At 33.0% G+C, this 20,740-nt stretch overlaps 3 protein-coding genes across 4 annotated transcripts; 1 reads left to right on the top strand and 2 right to left on the bottom strand.

Moving 5' to 3' along the window:
- Nucleotides 1-6,042: 6,042 nt before the first annotated feature.
- Nucleotides 6,043-11,788, top strand: FAD6 (fatty acid desaturase 6). 2 transcript variants are annotated; one of them, XM_011035119.1, is made up of 10 exons: nucleotides 6,043-6,434; nucleotides 6,522-6,573; nucleotides 7,578-7,816; nucleotides 8,444-8,587; nucleotides 8,694-8,845; nucleotides 9,348-9,470; nucleotides 9,584-9,761; nucleotides 10,397-10,515; nucleotides 11,043-11,157; nucleotides 11,271-11,788. In XM_011035119.1, the coding sequence occupies exons 1-10, from the start codon at nucleotides 6,393-6,395 to the stop codon at nucleotides 11,430-11,432; spliced, it is 1,326 nt and encodes a 441-aa protein (XP_011033421.1). In that variant the 5' UTR covers nucleotides 6,043-6,392; the 3' UTR covers nucleotides 11,433-11,788. The 2 variants fall into 2 exon arrangements, with proteins under 2 accessions (XP_011033421.1, XP_011033420.1); XM_011035118.1 differs by having other exon boundaries at nucleotides 6,045-6,434; nucleotides 6,522-6,578; nucleotides 7,574-7,816.
- Nucleotides 11,789-13,696: 1,908 nt separating this feature from the next.
- Nucleotides 13,697-16,168, bottom strand: LOC105131918 (BTB/POZ domain-containing protein At2g24240-like). The gene has a single exon (XM_011035116.1). It carries the CDS (start codon nucleotides 15,393-15,395, stop codon nucleotides 14,055-14,057), a length of 1,341 nt encoding a protein of 446 aa, XP_011033418.1. The 5' UTR covers nucleotides 15,396-16,168; the 3' UTR covers nucleotides 13,697-14,054.
- A 1,484-nt stretch (nucleotides 16,169-17,652) lies between these two features.
- Nucleotides 17,653-20,109, bottom strand: LOC105131917 (BTB/POZ domain-containing protein At2g24240-like). The gene has a single exon (XM_011035115.1). It carries the CDS (start codon nucleotides 19,349-19,351, stop codon nucleotides 18,011-18,013), a length of 1,341 nt encoding a protein of 446 aa, XP_011033417.1. The 5' UTR covers nucleotides 19,352-20,109; the 3' UTR covers nucleotides 17,653-18,010.
- Nucleotides 20,110-20,740: the final 631 nt, after the last annotated feature.

The raw sequence follows: 20,740 nt of genomic DNA, 5'->3' as shown, positions 1-20,740 counted from the left end.
AAAAGTCGGTTGTATTCTAACTTGACAAATAATAATAATAATAATAATAGATAAATAAATAAATAGTAAGCAAGCATTTGGAGGGGCAAAATTAAACAAAAGAAAGTTATACGAAATTAATTTATTGAGAAAGAAATGAAGGGGATAAATTTGGAAAATGCTAAACAAAAAGGGTTAATGTGCAAATTTAAAAGATGAGACTATGTAAATACCCATTTTGTTTCTTTGCTTGGCCGATGGCTAGAAGCCATAAGAAAGGGAAATCATTTATGTGATTTTTAGTTGTTTCCTTGCAAATTATATAAAAACAAAAAAAAAGTGTAATTAGAGTGATTAGCAATTAGAAAAAAATAATTAAGAGGGGTGATTTAGTGTTTGAAACTTGTTTTAAAGAAAGAAATCTAAGGTTAGGGTTTAAAAGGGAGAAGAAGAAAACTTGAATTTTTCTTGCTTCCATTCCTTGAATCTTTATCCAATTAAGTCGAAGAACATGTTTAGAATGATTAATTATTATAATTTTGTGTTTTAATGAAGAAATTAAGTTACTATGATTATGTGAATTTGAGAATTTATGGTGTTAATTATTGAAATGATGCAATTTATGATTGAACTATATTAGGAAGCTTAAAATTATTAATGGGTATGTGTTTAATTTGGAAATGGAAGAAACAAACCCCTCCTCCCTTTTTGTTATTGGTCTCCGCAAAAGGAGAAGTTTTAGGAGATTGAAGAATTTAATCCAATTGTTTAGGAATTGTGGGAATTTATGGGCTTATAAATGTTAATAAATGAAATGGTGAATGATGTTACAAAAATAAAATATTCATCTTTTTTCCTTAAGGAATTTCAGACATGACATATAAAATGGAGAAAAGGAATTTTGACTTGGATTTTGTTAATGTAAAAAAGTGATTTTAGATGAATCAGATGGATTGTTACAGAATTAGGAAGTTGATTTCAATGAAGGGTTAAAAAGAAGAATTTATTCTTCTTAACTTAAAGTGAAATGAGATTTTTATTATTTGGTTATGAATAATAATTGACATATTGATTTTTGTGCTGGTGCAGAAAAAGTCTCAGGACCTAATTAGCAATAGAAAACCACTTCACGCCCACAAACGCCAGGTAGGTGTTAAATACTCTATAATAAATTAATTATTTAATTTAGTATTTTAGAAGAAATTTCCTTTGATTGTAATGTTAATGTAGAAATTGTGAAATAAAAAGAATGAAAATAATGCCTTGTTAAATAAATGGGCGTGCCGAAAGATTATTTTCTAGTTAATGGAAATAATACCATGTTAAATGGGCGTTTCCTAGTTAATGAAAATAATACTCTGTTAAATGGACAATTGGTTGAACTATTTTCCTTTTCTTTCTTACCTAAACTTAAGATGTAATGTAATAATTAATGGACAACTTGAGAAAGTCATATCCTGGTTAATAAAGAAGATATCTAGTAAAGATTGGCAAAAAAAATAAAATTTAGATTAAATTAATATATTGACGATAAGTAGCTCATTTAATAAGTTAGTGCATATATTATTATATATGCTTCAAATAGCCCTTATTTAAATTATGTATCATTAATAAGTGTAAATGTTCTAGTTTTTACCAAATGTTCACATGTAATATAAATATATTGTTAGGTACATTGCACTCTCGAGCTGGAAAATAGAAGCATAGATGGAAATCCTTATTTAAATTATTTTTTGTATTGGAAGTATTAATATTATGTTTTATATTACCTATATGTTAAGAATTTTTAAAATTATTCTTTTGCCAGGTATGTAATTAAGAACAATGCCCTTACTTTAACTAGTAATATAGTTTTGTTGTATTTATATTTGAATGTGTTTATGTCCTAAAAAATTAATGTTATTGTAAATAAATTAGTTTTAACTATTGTATATGAAATCATACAATACTAACTAAAAAAATTTAATTAAAACTACAATGAATATAGAAATTGACGTGTTTAATAGAGTTGCGATGTTTGTTTATACTGGGATGAGTTTGTGGTCATTATTTACAGGTTTTGATTTTGAGTCGATAACTTAGTATTGAAAATATAAAGGAGACTTTGCCAAAAATTTTAGAAAATATTTATTTGAAGAGAGACCAATTAAATTTTTCAAATAACTTTTTTTCGGGCTTTGATAATGTGTCAGTAGAAGGTACACTAAACCTTCCTGTCATTATTGATACATAACTTAAATTTTATATGTTCCAACGAACTTTCATGGTCATTAAGATGGATATGACATTAACATTATATTAGAAAAACCCATTCTTTATGAGATTAATGCAATGATAAGTACTAAGTATCTAACAATAAAATTCCCTACAAATAATAGAGTTACAATTATAAGAAGAAATTAATTGGTCCTAAAAGATGCACTACCTTATGGTTGAAAGGGAAAATCATTTTATGGGTAGACTAGACAATACATGTCAAATAGAAAATTGAGGTAAGAATAAAAATTATAAAAGACCTTTCAGTCTCTATTCATATTCTGGTATAAATACAATCACCAAAATTAAATTTACTTAGGATATTGTATAAAAAAAAAACCCTAACAAAGCTTCTCAATATATAAAATAAAAAAATATAACTTCATATTCGATCCATTATAAGAAAGAGGTGAAAGAATACATGACATAAAATCTTTGTACCTTAATATATTGCTCCAGAGGATACCCCTCGGCCAAAAGCTTAACATTGTATAAGTTTTGGTTGTTTTATAATTAGTTATATAAAAATCTGTCTATATTGGTTAAAAAATGCAATATGTTGCATCTTGGAATTGATACTCTCTAGCAAACAAAACATATTTATAAGACTTGCTCATCTAATAATATAATCTCTACAATATATCTTATTATAATTCATTCTTCTTTCCATCTAAGTATGAACTTCAATGTGCCTTAAAAAATATTTTTAATAATAGACTATGAATATGTCATTTAAATGTAAGTCACCTAAATGTCATTCTCTTTTTCGTCTAAGTATTTCTAAATATAACTCCAATATATCTTATTATAAAATCCAAATATAGTTCCAAACAACCCCTTCCAAGACACTATATATATGGACCAATGCAGGTATATGGCTTACATGCAAGCAACGTTCTGACGAAGTGTATCATAGTCCTACCACAAAAACATTTATAGAAAATTCTAGCTCCCATCTCATAAGAAACATGTATACAACCCTAACTTTATGTACAATATAATAGATTTTTATTAATTCAAATTTCAACATGGAAATGTTTTTTAAAAATTAACCAAGAGCAACTGATAATACATATATAAAAAGGTTTTCTAACCATTTGAGCCAAGCCTAAAAAACTGGAACATATTGTAGACTAGCTTATTTTATCTCATACCTTCATTGGTTTGACATGCATAACAATGTTATGTGAAAATATATAATTTTCAATTATTTATAAAAATAATCTCACATTATCCCTTTTTAATTAGTCACTAATATAACCGATCAAATGGTTGTTTTATACAGCTAATAAAAAATAATATTTCCTTTTGTTTCACAAGTTGATTATCGTAACAAGCTTAGACTCTTACCTTCCTTGCATACAGTGGCGGCGGAGCTGGGATTACTTAACAGGGAGGGTCAAAAGTAATATAATAGGTATAAATTTTTGCATGTAAAACACGTTAATATATAAAAGTAAAATTAACATATTAAAAAAATGGATAAATAAAAGTAAATCAAATATAAAAAAATAAAATTATTAGTTTTTTAAAAAAATTTAATTGAATTAAAACAACGTATATATTCTTTAAAGAATTTAATTTGGTAATTTTTTTTTAATTGAATTAAAACGGCGTATATATTCTTTAAAAAATTTAATTTGGCTAGAAATATCATGACAAATTCATTAGATAATTTATTAGACATGTGAGAAAAAATAGATAATTTTAATGATTTCAAATCTATAAAATATATTCAATTTATTAGAAAAAATGACATTCACTATAATAAAAAATCAAAAAATGGTAAAACTAGTAGAGTTAGAAAAAAATAGCAGAATTATATACATATAAACCTCATGAAATTCTTAACAAACATAAAAAAAATTAAATTTGGATCACTAATTACCTTATTTTGATGAATAATAAATTAATTGACAGCTTTATTATAATCTTTCTATATTGCTTTGTATTATTATATTTTTTGGTTAGGATTCTAAAAAAGAAACATAAAAAAAAAGCAAAAAATAATTAAATTGAACAAGTTATATTTTTGTTTAGGTTATATTTTTGTTTTTACAACTTGGATGAAGAGATAATTTTATATTCAAAGATAATTAATTAATGAAATAATAATTTATTATTAGATAACCTATTACTTATTATATTTAAATACTAAATAAAAAATATCTAAAATATTTTATAGGGGTATTTTGCAGGGCCCGGGCCCCTCTTTGCCACCCCTTGGTTCCGCCTCTGTGACGAAGCCAGAAAATATAATTAAGGGGGATTAGAAAAATTAATCCATGGGATAAGATTTTTTTTTTTTTTTACTTTTTAGGTTAAAATTATAAATATTGTTAAGAAAGGGGTAGGAAAAACAATTCTTTGGAAAGGTTATGAGCCTTACCAATCCCCTTTTCTCTATTACTACTTGTAAACACTAGATTAGTCATCATTATTATGGCAATCAATGCTTGATCTTCATATTTTCAAAATACACCGTTCTAAATAAGTCATAAGATAAGGTGTTTAAATATCATTATTTTTCAATGATGCATGTCAAATCCAGGAGCGGAGCAAGAAAAAAAAATTAAGGAGGGCCAAATTAAAAGAATCATTTTAAAAAGATTTGTTTTATTAAAATATATATTAAATAAGGGCCAAGAGAGGGGCTGAGAAAATTTTCCCTGCAGGAGCCAGGGCCCCTGCCAGCCTCCCCTGCCTCTGCTACTTATCAAATCACCTAACTCTTTAATACGTATAAACACTTATTTTTTGCTTATAATTTTGTATTATTTAATCATTTTTTTTATTGTTCATAATTCATGTTAAACTCCTTTACTAAATTTATTTAAGTATCAAGAAGATTCTTAAAATATACAAGAAACTTTGTTTAACAAGTTACAACTCATTTAGAATAACTTGGTTCATTGTCAGCTATGACAAGCTAAGGAAATCCTATAAAGTTCTTAAGCTTCATCAATTTGCATTTTAATTCTCTTAAAATGTTTTTTTTAAATCGTGTGTGTATATGTTCTTATTCTATTTCTAAGAAATTGAATACAAACACTTAAACAAGTATATGCCAAACTCATTCATATACCATGTACCAATACAAAAAGTAAAGCACAATAATATAAATTAGGATCAATCTATATGTTATTTTGATTATATATACACTAGCTGGTTCACACAAATTGCAATATGTGTATGGTTACTGTTATTAGAGATAAAACAATATATTAATAAAAACAAAATACAATTAAAGATAAAATAAAGATAAAATTATTTTGATAACCTGATACATGACTATCTTTATATTATATCAAATTTAATTAATGTTGGATATCAAGTTTAATTGATGCTAGAAAAGAGATTATAAAAAGATTTTTGCTCGTACAAGATTTTGTATATCTTGTTTATTTTTATATTTTTAAAAAATTGATATTTTTATTTTTTTAATTTGAATATTTTTAGTGTTTTTAGATTATATTAACATACTAATGTGAAAAATAAAATTTTAAAAATAAAAAATATTTTAATATATTTTCAAGTAAAAATTATTTTAAAAAATAACCATATTATTAAATATATTTTAAATATGTTTAAAAGTATAAATAGTTAATTGTGATAGCTTTTTTGAATATACAGTCTATTTACCAAAAACAATTATTATAAAAAATAAGTTTTACATTTGTTTCATTATTTTTTTTTAAATAAATCGAAAAATAAACTACCATGTTCATACCTCACACTCCCTTTGCGTTGTGTGAACCGCGGCCACGCGGGTGTCATGGATAGTACAAATAAGGAAGGAAAAAATGCAACAAGTAGGTATGAAGGAACAAAAGGCTAGCAGGGCTACTGGAATTCTATCCACAACAATCGGCGAGGGGCGACCACAGACACAATGATGGACTTCTCTTTATTGGCTGTTAGCACTATAAAAGCAAGGCCACGAACCGACTTCTGAAACCCTATTTCTTGGTCGGTTCCTTGTGTCTTAAAACCAGAGACAAGAGGAGAGGAGAGGACAGGAAAGGAAAGTCCATCCTTTCTTTCTTCTCTCACAGTTACATTCAGTCTCAAACCAACAAAGGGAAAGGCCAGTTAGTGCCTGTTAAGAGGGAAAGGGGGTTTCTTTTGTGCTGGAATTCCTGCATTTCTGATAAAACATGGCTTGCAGAATTGCAGACCCTTCTGTTTTCCTCTTCACGGTATGCTTTTCTGGTGTAAAAAATGGCTCTTTGTTTTTGTTGTTTTGGTTATTTTTTGTGATTGGTGTTTCTTGGTTTGATTGTCAGGGTCCTCATCAAAGAATGAGGAGCCAAAAGATTGCAACCCATTCGGCTCCATGTATGGTAATCTCTATTTTTCTGTCTCTCTATTCCATTTTCGTTGTTTTGTTGATAATTTAGCTGTCTTTGTGTTAAATGGGATTTAGTTTTTATTTATCTGGTGCATCTCTTTAGTTTACAATTTGAGTTCTCAACTGTATTTTTAGTTTCCATATATAAAATTAATGTGAAATACTAAAAGTTTTCTTATACTTGACAAATTAGCTACTCGGTGGCCTCCCTTCGGCATCAAAGAACCTTTGTGCTCATTCATACAAAAACCTCATCTTATAACTCCCCTCCTACTGGTGTAGTTATTTCATCACTGATCTCTAGTTGAGCTCCTATTTTCCTTGATTTGAGATCAACTTGAATCAGTATCTCTTTCGCTCTCAGCTGATGAAAAGAGTGGAAGGGAAATTGGTTCCGCACAGGAAACTTGATAGAAAGCTTGAAAAGTAATGAATATAAGAGGTTAACTCGTTAATCACTTGATTATTTAGACTTCAAGTTTTGAGACTTTGACACATAATGTGCTTTTCCAATTTCATTCAACTTTGGAGTTGGTGATGTGAACTGTGCAAATGCTCCATCATGCACCTTTCTTCAATTTGGTTGCTTTACTGAAATCATCATTATGTGATTCCTGCATATTTTCCTTCTGTAAACAGCTCAAACTTGTTCTGCAATTATATTGAAATTTCATAATTTTATTAGAAGTTTACTTATCCATTTATTTCAACATGACAAACCTGATTTTTGGTTTGATAGCTTGTTTCAGACAGTTTTATATTTGGCTCGTTTGTTCTGATTTTAGAATTTCTATCCAGGTAGTATTTATGAACATTTCTTTTGAGCGTCTCACTGCTAGCTTTTGCTGTGCATACAGCACCATAGACAATGCTTAACTTTTTTGAAACAGTACTGGCCTTATATTTCTGTAGACTAGACTATCAATGAATGCAATATTTTTCCTGTTGTTGATATCACGAACTTATAATCCTTGCTTCTTTTGATAGACAGGCAACTGGCATTTAACATGGGACAGGTTTCTTGTGAAGGGAGAGAATCATAAGAAATGGGTGATTCCCATGAGAAGAACTAGAACTGTACAAGCTGTGGCTGCTCCAGTGGCACCATCTTCCGCAGACAGTGCAGGGTATAGAAAACAGTTGGCAGAATGCTATGGCTTCAGGCAAATTGGAGAACCACTCCCTGACAACATTACATTAAAGGATGTCATGGATACACTCCCTAAAAAGGTAAACTTCTCTAAGAATCATCTTCATCATCATCCAACTTGCCTATGTTATTTTCCATGAAGATGGTATGCTATTTTAGATTTTTTCCACTCTGAGCACCTAGTGGAATTTCTGAGCTAATATGAATAGTTGCAGACCTACAATAAATTCAACTCTGTGTCAATTATCTGCATGAATAACTGCCCTCACACGTCATCTGGTGTGAAGGGATTATGCCATGGAATGTTGAATGATGCTTCACTTTTTCATGGAAACATTTCTAATGCCAATTTCAAATGAACTTATAAGATTACCGAGTACCTAAATGAAGCCAGAAACCATAGAAGGTTTTCTGACGGGGATAATCTGGATTGCCCTGTCCACACTGCTTCTTACAAGTTCAAGGTTTAAGAGCATCCATTGCATTCAAAAAGTTGAAGAATTAGTGGACTGTATCTACATTTTCCTTATCTCGATTCAGTTTCTGTGAGATGCACTATCATAACTGGGTGATGACATTTTTTCTCCTTAATAAGGAAGTGGCCTCGAATGCCTTTAAGCAAAGAGCTATTGTCGATTCTTTAATGGACATGAGCTTTGACCAAAAAAATGACAACTCTAGTACTAATTTCCTTATTTTTCTCTTAGGTGTTTGAGATTGATGATATGAAAGCATGGAAGTCAGTTTTAGTATCAGTCACTTCATATGCATTTGGGCTCTTTATGATTTCAAAGGCCCCATGGTATCTACTTCCCTTTGCTTGGGCATGGACAGGGACTGCAGTTACTGGCGTTAGTTCTGCTCACATCTTTTCTTTACTTATTCATAATCTTGTTTGTTTTGCTTCAATGTTATAAGTTTCATCAGTTTCTTAATTTTGTTTCTCTCTCAATGAAGTTCTTTGTTATAGGCCATGATTGTGCTCACAAATCATTTTCAAGGAACAAATTAGTGGAAGACATTGTGGGAACTCTGGCATTTCTGCCGTTAATTTACCCATATGAGCCATGGAGGTTTAAGCACGACAGGCATCATGCGAAAACAAACATGTAATAATGATATTCTTTAGTGTTTCATTATTTCTGTGGATGTAAACTCCATTTAATTTGTCCCAATTATTCCAGTAGTTAGATCATCCTCTCTCATGCTGGGGAGGAATGTGTAATTTGGAAGCTTTTCTACTGAAAAATTGAGTCGCATAAATGAACAGAAAATGCTCCATACTTGCTTATTTTTACTGTCTCTTCTCACTTTCTTTGAAGAATTAAGCAGTGGAAAATGTTGCATCCAGTGCTTGTGGGAACATAATTAGGCAATGATACATGTAGCAACTTCATTATTTATATGTTCGATTTCTATTTAAAGAATGCCTATCCCTTCCCCCCTGTTAGAACTTTGTTATTGTATGCATGTATTTGCAGAGTGGCTTATGATTATTTCATCGCTTGGTAATCTGCCAGTTCTTGCTTTTATTAAAATTGATCAATTACCATTGGTTTCTCATCTTAGCTTCTAAATTGTCACTTCCTCTGCTTCATCTTATATTTACAGGTTAGAGGAAGATACAGCTTGGCATCCTGTTTGGAAAGCAGAGTTTGATTCTTCGCCTATTCTACGCAAGGCAATTATATTTGGATATGGCCCATTTCGGCCTTGGATGTCTATAGCTCACTGGTATGGTACCAATTATAGAAGAATTATTTGGGAATCAGAGCTTGTAGCTTTGCAAGCCTTATGCACTTTAATTTGATTTACAATTGTCCTTACATCATTAAGCATCCAAACAGGTTGTTATGGCACTTTGATTTAAAAAAGTTCAGATCAAATGAAATCCAAAGGGTGAAGATAAGTTTGGCATGCGTTTTTGGGTTTATGGCAGTCGGGTGGCCTTTGATTATCTATAAAGCAGGGATCATGGGATGGATCAAGTTCTGGTTAATGCCATGGTTAGGCTATCACTTCTGGGTATGCTACTTGCTGGTCTTCATTGATTGTATGATGTCGCACTAAGCTTCAGAGTGCCACCATCCACAGCAGTTCTTTTAATTTCATTTTTTTCTTTTTTTAAAAAAAAAAATTGACATGCATGGTAGAGTATTCTCACCACATTGACTTGAAATCATTAGCTGGAATGCATATCATGAATAAAACTTTGAAATGTTCAATGCCTAAGCATCTAACTTCAAATATGTCTTTCTTAGAAGTTAATAAGAATTGTTTTCCTTGTAAAACACATGCTTTGTTCATGGAATTGTGATGTAAAGATTAAATCAAACTGTGCGATAACTATTCACTCCCAGTGCATGTCCTTTGTCCCCCACAGTTTATGCTCCTGTGTCTGGAACTTAAACATTAAGTTTATTAAAATCTTTAATTTGTTGGCCCACTTCACAATTGAGAGAAAAATATTGGTGCATCGTACATAACTGCAGAGTTTTATATGTTTTACTATGGGTCAATCAATGCTTTGACCTGGTGATATGCTGTTGTATTTTTTTGATTTTTATTTCTTTTATTTCCAGAAAATGATCAACTTGATTACTGAATTGCATTTTATCTATCCCCGTGTCTTATTGGTCTGGTTTTCTTGACACTTGTAGATGAGTACTTTCACAATGGTTCATCATACGGCTCCTCACATCCCTTTCAAATCTTCAGATGAGTGGAACGCGGCTCAGGCCCAGCTTAATGGAACAGTTCATTGTGATTACCCCAGTTGGTATATATCTTCTCTGCTCAGATTATTTCTATTCATGGTGGTTATTTGCTCTTTGATGGGACATATTTCTGACATATTTTATAAACTGATGCCGTCAGATGGTAGATTTGGTATGATTTAATTCCATAAGCCTACATAATTTTGAGAACTCTTGTTTGATTCTCCCTCTAAAAGCATCTCAAATTCTTGCTTGCCTGGCCTGGTAATTTTTTAACTGTGGGAAGTCAGAGATTTGTCATCGACTGTCATTTAATAAAATGCTCTCTTTCAGCACTACTTCACATAATGACTACATGTTAGGGAAGTTCTGATGTTATCTTCAAACAAGATCCTTAGAAAGTTGATAGAGGTGATGTATAAAATAATTATTGGTGGGCTAAAAGTCTATTACAAGCCTGAACTTGCCTCAGATCAATGGAGTTTGGCATGGTTTAAAATGTTCCTTTGTTTTATTTACTGGAGCTGCAGGTTATGATAAAATAGTTGTCATTGATGGATTACTGAAGTGCTGCTTTCCCACTCTGCAGGATTGAGATCCTCTGTCATGATATCAATGTACACATACCCCATCATGTTTCGTCGAGGATACCACACTATAATCTACGGATGGCTCATAAATCTCTTCAAGAAAACTGGGGAAAGGTATGAGCAATCAATATACCTTACATTTTGTTTGTTAGAGTGTACTTTCTATTAATTATGAGCATTTGTACATGTATGAACCTTAACCTAGTTTTTATCCACCTCATTAACAGTATTTGAATGAGGCTAAATGGAATTGGCGTTTGATGAAGACAATAATGACATTGTGCCATGTTTATGATAAGGAGGAAAACTATGTTGCTTTTGACCAGCTTGCTCCTGAAGAATCTCAACCAGTAGCATTCCTTAAAAGAGTGATGCCTGATTATGCTTGATTTTTTGTGACTCGTCATGTCTGTTGTCGTTGGCTCTTTCTTATCTGTTACCTTTCTATACTGGGTCAAATTAGGTATGCCATCCCAGTTTTTTACATGATCCTGCTGATGTTGAACCGTTCTTTTTTACATTTCTAATCGACAAGAGGGTAATAATCTCAATGAAGAAGCTCCCTGGAAGTTCACTATTGCATTTTTGTACAAGAAAAATTTATTATAAAGAGTAGTGTCATTTGATTGTGAGTTTTGGTTATGCCAACCGGCCTTGCTTCTTGTGGTGAAACACGGTCCTATAGGACAAGCTCATGTTGAAAAATGGTTGGCTCTAATTAATAAAATAACAGACAATTATCTCATTCTGAAGGGTTTCTTTTACAAGTGTAGCTGACATTGGATTTAATTTTAACAGGTTGAACATATAAATTAGGTTGTGACCTGTATGACGACAATTGAGGGAGAGGGTCAAACCGCTTTTTTAATTCCATTTTGTGGAATCTAATTTAAGACCTTGACAACCATGAAGCAAAAAAAAATTAGTAACGTATATTATTGAACAATTCATAAATAATTAAAGGGAAATTCTAGTTTATGAAATGTACTATAGGTAGGGTTTGGGTGATGATTCTTAATTTGGATTTAAAAAAAAAATAGTATAGTTTACTAAAAATTTTGGGACGGTTTAAAAGGTATTTAGAAAATAGTATAGTTTGAACTTAAAACACATTTAAAAATATCATTTTTGTATATAATTGTTATTAGTTGTCATGTCTTATAATATATTTTTATACATAACTACTGTTATTTCCCATAAGCGTTGTTTAGTTATATTTCAAGACATGTTTTCTTTACAAATTAATTAACCTAAACAAAAATTAATCTAAAGCTTTACATAGATTCAATTATCAAAAATTAGGATTCAAGATACAATGACCAAAAAAAAAAATATAGGAAGATGCAGCAGAAGAAAGAAATTAGGGAAGAAAGAATACGTTACCGAGACTTTGTTATCAATGTATCCGGTATCATTAGAAAGGTTTTAACAAGATTCTAGCTATATATTGGAAAAATTTCAAATAAAATTATAATTAATCCTAAATAAAATTCTTAATAATTGATGATCATGTTTAATAATCTTTAAGATATAATTAGAATGTCTTATCAAAATCTTTTTAATAATATTAAGTGTGTCAAAAATAAAATTTTAATATATTTTTAATAACCCATTCTTTTTTAGTCATTGAATTTTAAATCTCATTTCTTGTTTATTGGTTTATAAAATTTTAAATTGATTATATATATATATATTAATTAAATTGAGAGAGACATGATTTTTAAAATAAAAACTATTTCTAATAAAAGTTGTGTTCAAACAATTCTATTTTCTTAATATTTTTCTAATATTTGTTACTTGTCTCAATTTTTTTACCAAACTATATTAAAATTAAAATACGCCCTTTGCATGTTTGGTACACCAGAAAAAGATCAGTGGTGCTGAAGACCATGATGCAGAACATCACACTGACACTGCACCAAGGCCAAGATTCATCAACTTTATACATAAAAGGCATGGAAGCAGCAGTGAGCAGGTCAAAACAAATGCATATAAAACTGAATGTGGATCCTGCACCAAGGCCAAGGTTCATCAACTTTATACATAAAAGGAATGGAAGCAGCAGTGAGCAGTTTGATCTGCTCACATGGAAAAAGCTCTGACAAATGCATATAAAACTGAATGTGGATCCAATTTCCATTCGTGGGTGGGCTTATATGCTAGGGATTTGTTCCTTCCATAGACGTTAATTCGAGCACAAAGAGAGAACACACTATTCCTGGATTAGTATTACATGAAGTTAGCAACTGATCATGCTCCACCTGATATAAAGCAATAGGCAATAGCTGAACTTTTGCAAAGTGATGGCAAATATACTGACATTCAGTTGTTGCAACTGTTCACATGCAAAGAGCATCTATGCCTCTCCCTCTATGCACATACAAAGACACTGCATGATCTGCAATCCATGAGATCTCAAGAGACCAATGAGAAACACTACAACTAAAAAGGAAGGAAACAAGCAGTTGTTAACTTTGTGAAGGGGTCAAAGGAACAGAAGAGGAAGAGGGTCAAAAAGAAAACAAGAACATAAAAGGGCCTCCTTGGGGCAGTTCAAAAATGAAAGAAAAGAACAATTAGCTGTGGAAGTCGACCGCCTAAATGATAAAATGCACTTTCCTACCAAGCAAACAGATGTGCCCTTAGGATATCCAAGGAAAGTTCAACATGTTCATTTCTGGAAACACCATTCAATGATCACATGATCCTCCAAGATGTGCCACTACAGCATCTGAACAATCAATTTCTTTTCTGTAATAATAAGCAATCTGTTTCATTTCTGTGACAATGGACATAACCCTTACAGATTCAGCATTCTAAATTATACGGTAGTTATAATCTGTACACACACACAACTATTCGAGCTCTCTATTTCAAGGTTCTCGAAACTGTAATTTCTAAGAAGATTCATCTTCTATCTCTTTCTATAATCTAAAGGGAAAAGGAGAGTAAAACCATTTCTAAGAGGATATAATAGCATAGATATGAAACCATGCATACCATATCCTGAATCATGAAATTGGAGGAGGTGGAGTCTCCCATACATCAAATACATTTCCCTCACTGTGAAGTGCAAAGAGCCGATCCCCACCAATTGAAAAGTCACAGATTGAACCTCCGTAACTCTTGCGAAGCCTAGATGTCAAAACCCAATCAGGACCACAGAACACAGAAATGCAGTCATCCATAGATGAAAACAACTGCCCCTCATGTAAAGCCAGTTTGGGATAACAAGGCTCATCAGACAGTTTAAATTTCATCATCCGACTTCTTGAGCTCCACCTCACACTCCCTCCATTCATTCTCAGATCCATAAAACCCAAATCCTCATATTCATTCACCACACAAATAGCATTATTATCCTCCATAGCTATAGCATCTCGCACTCGCTTCTCGTCCACAGTTATAGGAGCGCCAAAATCAGACCAAGACCACACCATCCTCTTATCCCTAAAGTCCAACATGCTAATGTAGCAGTTATCTTTCCTAGGAAACAAAGTAGCCACCAACAAACAATTGCTCCCATTCAACCATTGCAACTTATCAGCATCGCCTAATGACCATCCTGGACTCTCGTAAAAGAAATCAATCTGTTTTCCAGTAACTTGATCCCAAACCCCAATCCCATACTCATTACTCCTCCCTTTACAACTACTAAATATCTTATAATCAGAACTAGTACTTAAAGCCCCAGCTGTGAAACTCTTCACTTGATTCTCATGGCAAACCTGAAACTTGTACCTCAATTCTCCTGTACTCTTACTAAACAACCCCATCCCTCCGTCCCCGCGGCCTAATTTCTCACAAGCACTAATAATTATGCTCTCACCATCTACCCAGCCAACATCATTGACTCTTTGATAATCAAGATTCAATGGAGGGTACTCCTCCATAATCCAATCATAAACATGAACAACACTACCGTGAGCCACACAGCACCCACCATCAGGACCAGCACGAATCGCGGTCCCATCCCCCGGTGCCTGTCCTGTAACAGACCGCGAATGGCGGAGCCTGTTGCCATCAAATTGGCCCCATTTAGCTGATCTTACATGGTCTAATAAACCATAAAAGGAGGCCTCTCTGTAGAGTTGTCTTTCAGGGATGTTTGGAGGGATATTGAGGTCGCCGGTGCGAAGGAGATCAAGGAGTACATAGAAACAATCAGGGTTTCTGTCAATGAAGAATTCACAATGGGAAAACGAGTCATTATTTGGTTGTTTTAATGTCCAGTTTTCATTGAATAATGCACCAAAAAAGGAGTTTCTGCCTGCATTGGCTAACGTTGTTGAGGTTGTTTCAAAGACTCTGCCTCCCACATTGAATCTAACTCTGTCTTTGGGGATTTTCATTGTGAAAATAAGTTTTGTGAGGCAGAATTTTGAAAGAGAGAAGGTTTGAAATTTGATATTAGTAGAAAGGAAAACTGGAGGAGTAAGAGTGTGTATAGAATCTGAAAAATAGAGATGGATTAAAAAATTTCCAAGAAAGTTAGAGGGAATTGGGGGATCGTGTTCTATCAATTTGAATTTGTTCTGGTTGAGCTAAAAATAGGACAAAATTAACCCATTCAAGAAGAAACCAAAACAGACAAGATCATAAAGACAACAGAAATAGAAAGCTATATTCACATGAATGAAAAGGTCTGATTTTGGAACTGAGAGAAGCTCAGAAAACCAGAACTTGAATAAAAACAGAGCTTGAAACAGGGGAGATGCAGTGATTACAAAAAAAAGATTGAAAATTTGATGAAATTAAGAGAACATAAGAAGTGGGTTTTGAAGAGGGATGGATTTTAGAAGTAGGTTCTCAATTTTGAGGGATTTGGTGGAGAGGAATTGGAGAATTGAAGCTGTTGGATTTCAAGAAATATCGGTTCATTTTAATATATATCTCATTCTCTCTCTCTTACATTGCTTTCTCCATGCCTCTCTCTCTTTGTTTTTCCACGTCTATCTGCCTTTCCTTTGTCTTCCTGTCTTCCTGTAGAAGGAGCAGACATTGCTGAGCTTTATATAAATATAAATAATGGTGGGCTCCGTCTCAGTTCTGTTCCCTCCTTGTGTTTTGTATCAAAATGGATGAACGGTGATCGTCGATCTGATCTCATGATCAGTGTACCTTTAATCTTGCCTTTGATTAATGAAGAGGAATTTTATTTGCTGAATTGGTCACCACTGGGGGGAAATCAGCTCTTCTCTTGACCTCCAAAGAGAAAGCGTGTCTTGTGGGGTAGGTTAATGTCTCATTTATTGGTAATTTGACATGACACGAAAACTAAGACTTTTCTGAAGAGGCTAATTGTTTTTTTTTTTTTAATTCTTCCACTAATGCATTAACGAAGGTTCTTGTCTGTTGCCAAGGAATTAATAATGTGAAAGATCATTTCTCAAACTAGGAATTGAAGAATCATTCAAAAGAGAGGTTTTTTCCTTACCTTCAAAGTCAAAAATACGAAAATTATTGGGAGTTGTGTTGGTTCAAGTGGGAAAATGATCCCCCCTTTTAGGTTCTAGCTATATATTGGAAAAATTTCAAATAAAATTATAATTAATCCTAAATAAAATTCTTAATAATTGATGATCATGTTTAATAATCTTTAAGATATAATTAGAATGTCTTATCAAAATCTTTTTAATAATATTAAGTGTGTCAAAAATAAAATTTTAATATATTTTTAATAACCCATTCTTTTTTAGTCATTGAATTTTAAATCTCATTTCTTGTTTATTGGTTTATAAAATTTTAAATTGATTATATATATATATATTAATTAAATTGAGAGAGACATGATTTTTAAAATAAAAACTATTTCTAATAAAAGTTGGGTTCAAACAATTCTATTTTCTTAATATTTTTCTAATATTTGTTACTTGTCTCAATTTTTTTACCAAACTATATTAAAATTAAAATACGCCCTTTGCATGTTTGGTACACCAGAAAAAGATCAGTGGTGCTGAAGACCATGATGCAGAACATCACACTGACACTGCACCAAGGCCAAGATTCATCAACTTTATACATAAAAGGCATGGAAGCAGCAGTGAGCAGGTCAAAACAAATGCATATAAAACTGAATGTGGATCCAATTTCCATTCGTGGGTGGGATTATATGCTAGGGATTTGTTCCTTCCATAGACGTTAATTCGAGCACAAAGAGAGAACACACTATTCCTGGATTAGTATTACATGAAGTTAGCAACTGATCATGCTCCACCTGATATAAAGCAATAGGCAATAGCTGAACTTTTGCAAAGTGATGGCAAATATACTGACATTCAGTTGTTGCAACTGTTCACATGCAAAGAGCATCTATGCCTCTCCCTCTATGCACATACAAAGACACTGCATGATCTGCAATCCATGAGATCTCAAGAGACCAATGAGAAACACTACAACTAAAAAGGAAGGAAACAAGCAGTTGTTAACTTTGTGAAGGGGTCAAAGGAACAGAAGAGGAAGAGGGTCAAAAAGAAAACAAGAACATAAAAGGGCCTCCTTGGGGCAGTTCAAAAATGAAAGAAAAGAACAATTAGCTGTGGAAGTCGACCGCCTAAATGATAAAATGCACTTTCCTACCAAGCAAACAGATGTGCCCTTAGGATATCCAAGGAAAGTTCAACATGTTCATTTCTGGAAACACCATTCAATGATCACATGATCCTCCAAGATGTGCCACTACAGCATCTGAACAATCAATTTCTTTTCTGTAATAATAAGCAATCTGTTTCATTTCTGTGACAATGGACATAACCCTTACAGATTCAGCATTCTAAATTATACGGTAGTTATAATCTGTACACACACACAACTATTCGAGCTCTCTATTTCAAGGTTCTCGAAACTGTAATTTCTAAGAAGATTCATCTTCTATCTCTTTCTATAATCTAAAGGGAAAAGGAGAGTAAAACCATTTCTAAGAGGATATAATAGCATAGATATGAAACCATGCATACCATATCCTGAATCATGAAATTGGAGGAGGTGGAGTCTCCCATACATCAAATACATTTCCCTCACTGTGAAGTGCAAAGAGCCGATCCCCACCAATTGAAAAGTCACAGATTGAACCTCCGTAACTCTTGCGAAGCCTAGATGTCAAAACCCAATCAGGACCACAGAACACAGAAATGCAGTCATCCATAGATGAAAACAGCTGCCCCCCATGTAATGCCAGCTTGGGATAACAAGGCTCATCAGACAGTTTCCCTTTCATCATCCGACTTCTTGAGCTCCACCTCACACTCCCTCCATTCATTCTCAGATCCATAAAACCCAAATCCTCATATTCATTCACCACACAAATAGCATTATTATCCTCCATAGCTATAGCATCTCGCACTCGCTTCTCGTCCACAGTTATAGGAGCGCCAAAATCAGACCAAGACCACACCATCCTCTTATCCCTAAAGTCCAACATGCTAATGTAGCAGTTATCTTTCCTAGGAAACAAAGTAGCCACCAACAAACAATTGCTCCCATTCAACCATTGCAACTTATCAGCATCGCCTAATGACCATCCTGGACTCTCGTAAAAGAAATCAATCTGTTTTCCAGTAACTTGATCCCAAACCCCAATCCCATACTCATTACTCCTCCCTTTACAACTACTAAATATCTTATAATCAGAACTAGTACTTAAAGCCCCAGCTGTGAAACTCTTCACTTGATTCTCATGGCAAACCTGAAACTTGTACCTCAATTCTCCTGTACTCTTACTAAACAACCCCATCCCTCCGTCCCCGCGGCCTAATTTCTCACAAGCACTAATAATTATGCTCTCACCATCTACCCAGCCAACATCATTGACTCTTTGATAATCAAGATTCAATGGAGGGTACTCCTCCATAATCCAATCATAAACATGAACAACACTACCGTGAGCCACACAGCACCCACCATCAGGACCAGCACGAATCGCGGTCCCATCCCCCGGTGCCTGTCCTGTAACAGACCGCGAATGGCGGAGCCTGTTGCCATCAAATTGGCCCCATTTAGCTGATCTTACATGGTCTAATAAACCATAAAAGGAGGCCTCTCTGTAGAGTTGTCTTTCAGGGATGTTTGGAGGGATATTGAGGTCGCCGGTGCGAAGGAGATCAAGGAGTACATAGAAACAATCAGGGTTTCTGTCAATGAAGAATTCACAATGGGAAAACGAGTCATTATTTGGTTGTTTTAATGTCCAGTTTTCATTGAATAATGCACCAAAAAAGGAGTTTCTGCCTGCATTGGCTAACGTTGTTGAGGTTGTTTCAAAGACTCTGCCTCCCACATTGAATCTAACTCTGTCTTTGGGGATTTTCATTGTGAAAATAAGTTTTGTGAGGCAGAATTTTGAAAGAGAGAAGGTTTGAAATTTGATATTAGTAGAAAGGAAAACTGGAGGAGTAAGAGTGTGTATAGAATTTGAAAAATAGAGATGGATTAAAAAATTTCCAAGAAAGTTAGAGGGAATTGGGGGATCGTGTTCTATCAATTTGAATTTGTTCTGGTTGAGCTAAAAATAGGACAAAATTAACCCATTCAAGAAGAAACCAAAACAGACAAGATCATAAAGACAACAGAAATAGAAAGCTATATTCACATGAATGAAAAGGTCTGATTTTGGAACTGAGAGAAGCTCAGAAAACCAGAACTTGAATAAAAACAGAGCTTGAAACAGGGGAGATGCAGTGATTACAAAAAAAAGATTGAAAATTTGATGAAATTAAGAGAACATAAGAAGTGGGTTTTGAAGAGGGATGGATTTTAGAAGTAGGTTCTCAATTTTGAGGGATTTGGTGGAGAGGAATTGGAGAATTGAAGCTGTTGGATTTCAAGAAATATCGGTTCATTTTAATATATATCTCATTCTCTCTCTCTTACATTGCTTTCTCCATGCCTCTCTCTCTTTGTTTTTCCACGTCTATCTGCCTTTCCTTTGTCTTCCTGTCTTCCTGTAGAAGGAGCAGACATTGCTGAGCTTTATATAAATATAAATAATGGTGGGCTCCGTCTCAGTTCTGTTCCCTCCTTGTGTTTTGTATCAAAATGGATGAACGGTGATCGTCGATCTGATCTCATGATCAGTGTACCTTTAATCTTGCCTTTGATTAATGAAGAGGAATTTTATTTGCTGAATTGGTCACCACTGGGGGGAAATCAGCTCTTCTCTTGACCTCCAAAGAGAAAGCGTGTCTTGTGGGGTAGGTTAATGTCTCATTTATTGGTAATTTGACATGACACGAAAACTAAGACTTTTCTGAAGAGGCTAATTGTTTTTTTTTTTTTAATTCTTCCACTAATGCATTAACGAAGGTTCTTGTCTGTTGCCAAGGAATTAATAATGTGAAAAATCATTTCTCAAACTAGGAATTGAAGAATCATTCAAAAGAGAGGTTTTTTCCTTACCTTCAAAGTCAAAAATACGAAAATTATTGGGAGTTGTGTTGGTTCAAGTGGGAAAATGATCCCCCCTTTTAGGTCTAAATTTAAATCAAAGATTGCAATTTTTTTCTTAAACATATTAATTTGGATAAGAATAATCAATTAAAAACTTGTTTAAAGTCTTAAGGTTGCTTTTAAAAAAACAAATAAAGTTGAGAAAGAAGAAACTAACTTGATTTGTTTTAGGTTTTTGAACTATTTGAAATTGATATATTGGTTTATAAGTATTTAAGGGTGTTAATGAAGTGTTTTTGGATTGAGATAATTT

This window comes from Populus euphratica, unplaced genomic scaffold, assembly GCF_000495115.2.
Source record: "Populus euphratica unplaced genomic scaffold, PopEup_1.0 scaffold73.1, whole genome shotgun sequence".
Classification (NCBI taxonomy): Eukaryota; Viridiplantae; Streptophyta; class Magnoliopsida; order Malpighiales; family Salicaceae; genus Populus; species Populus euphratica.
The sequence above is the reverse complement of the archived record's forward strand: the minus strand, read 5'-3'. Positions and strand labels throughout refer to the sequence as shown.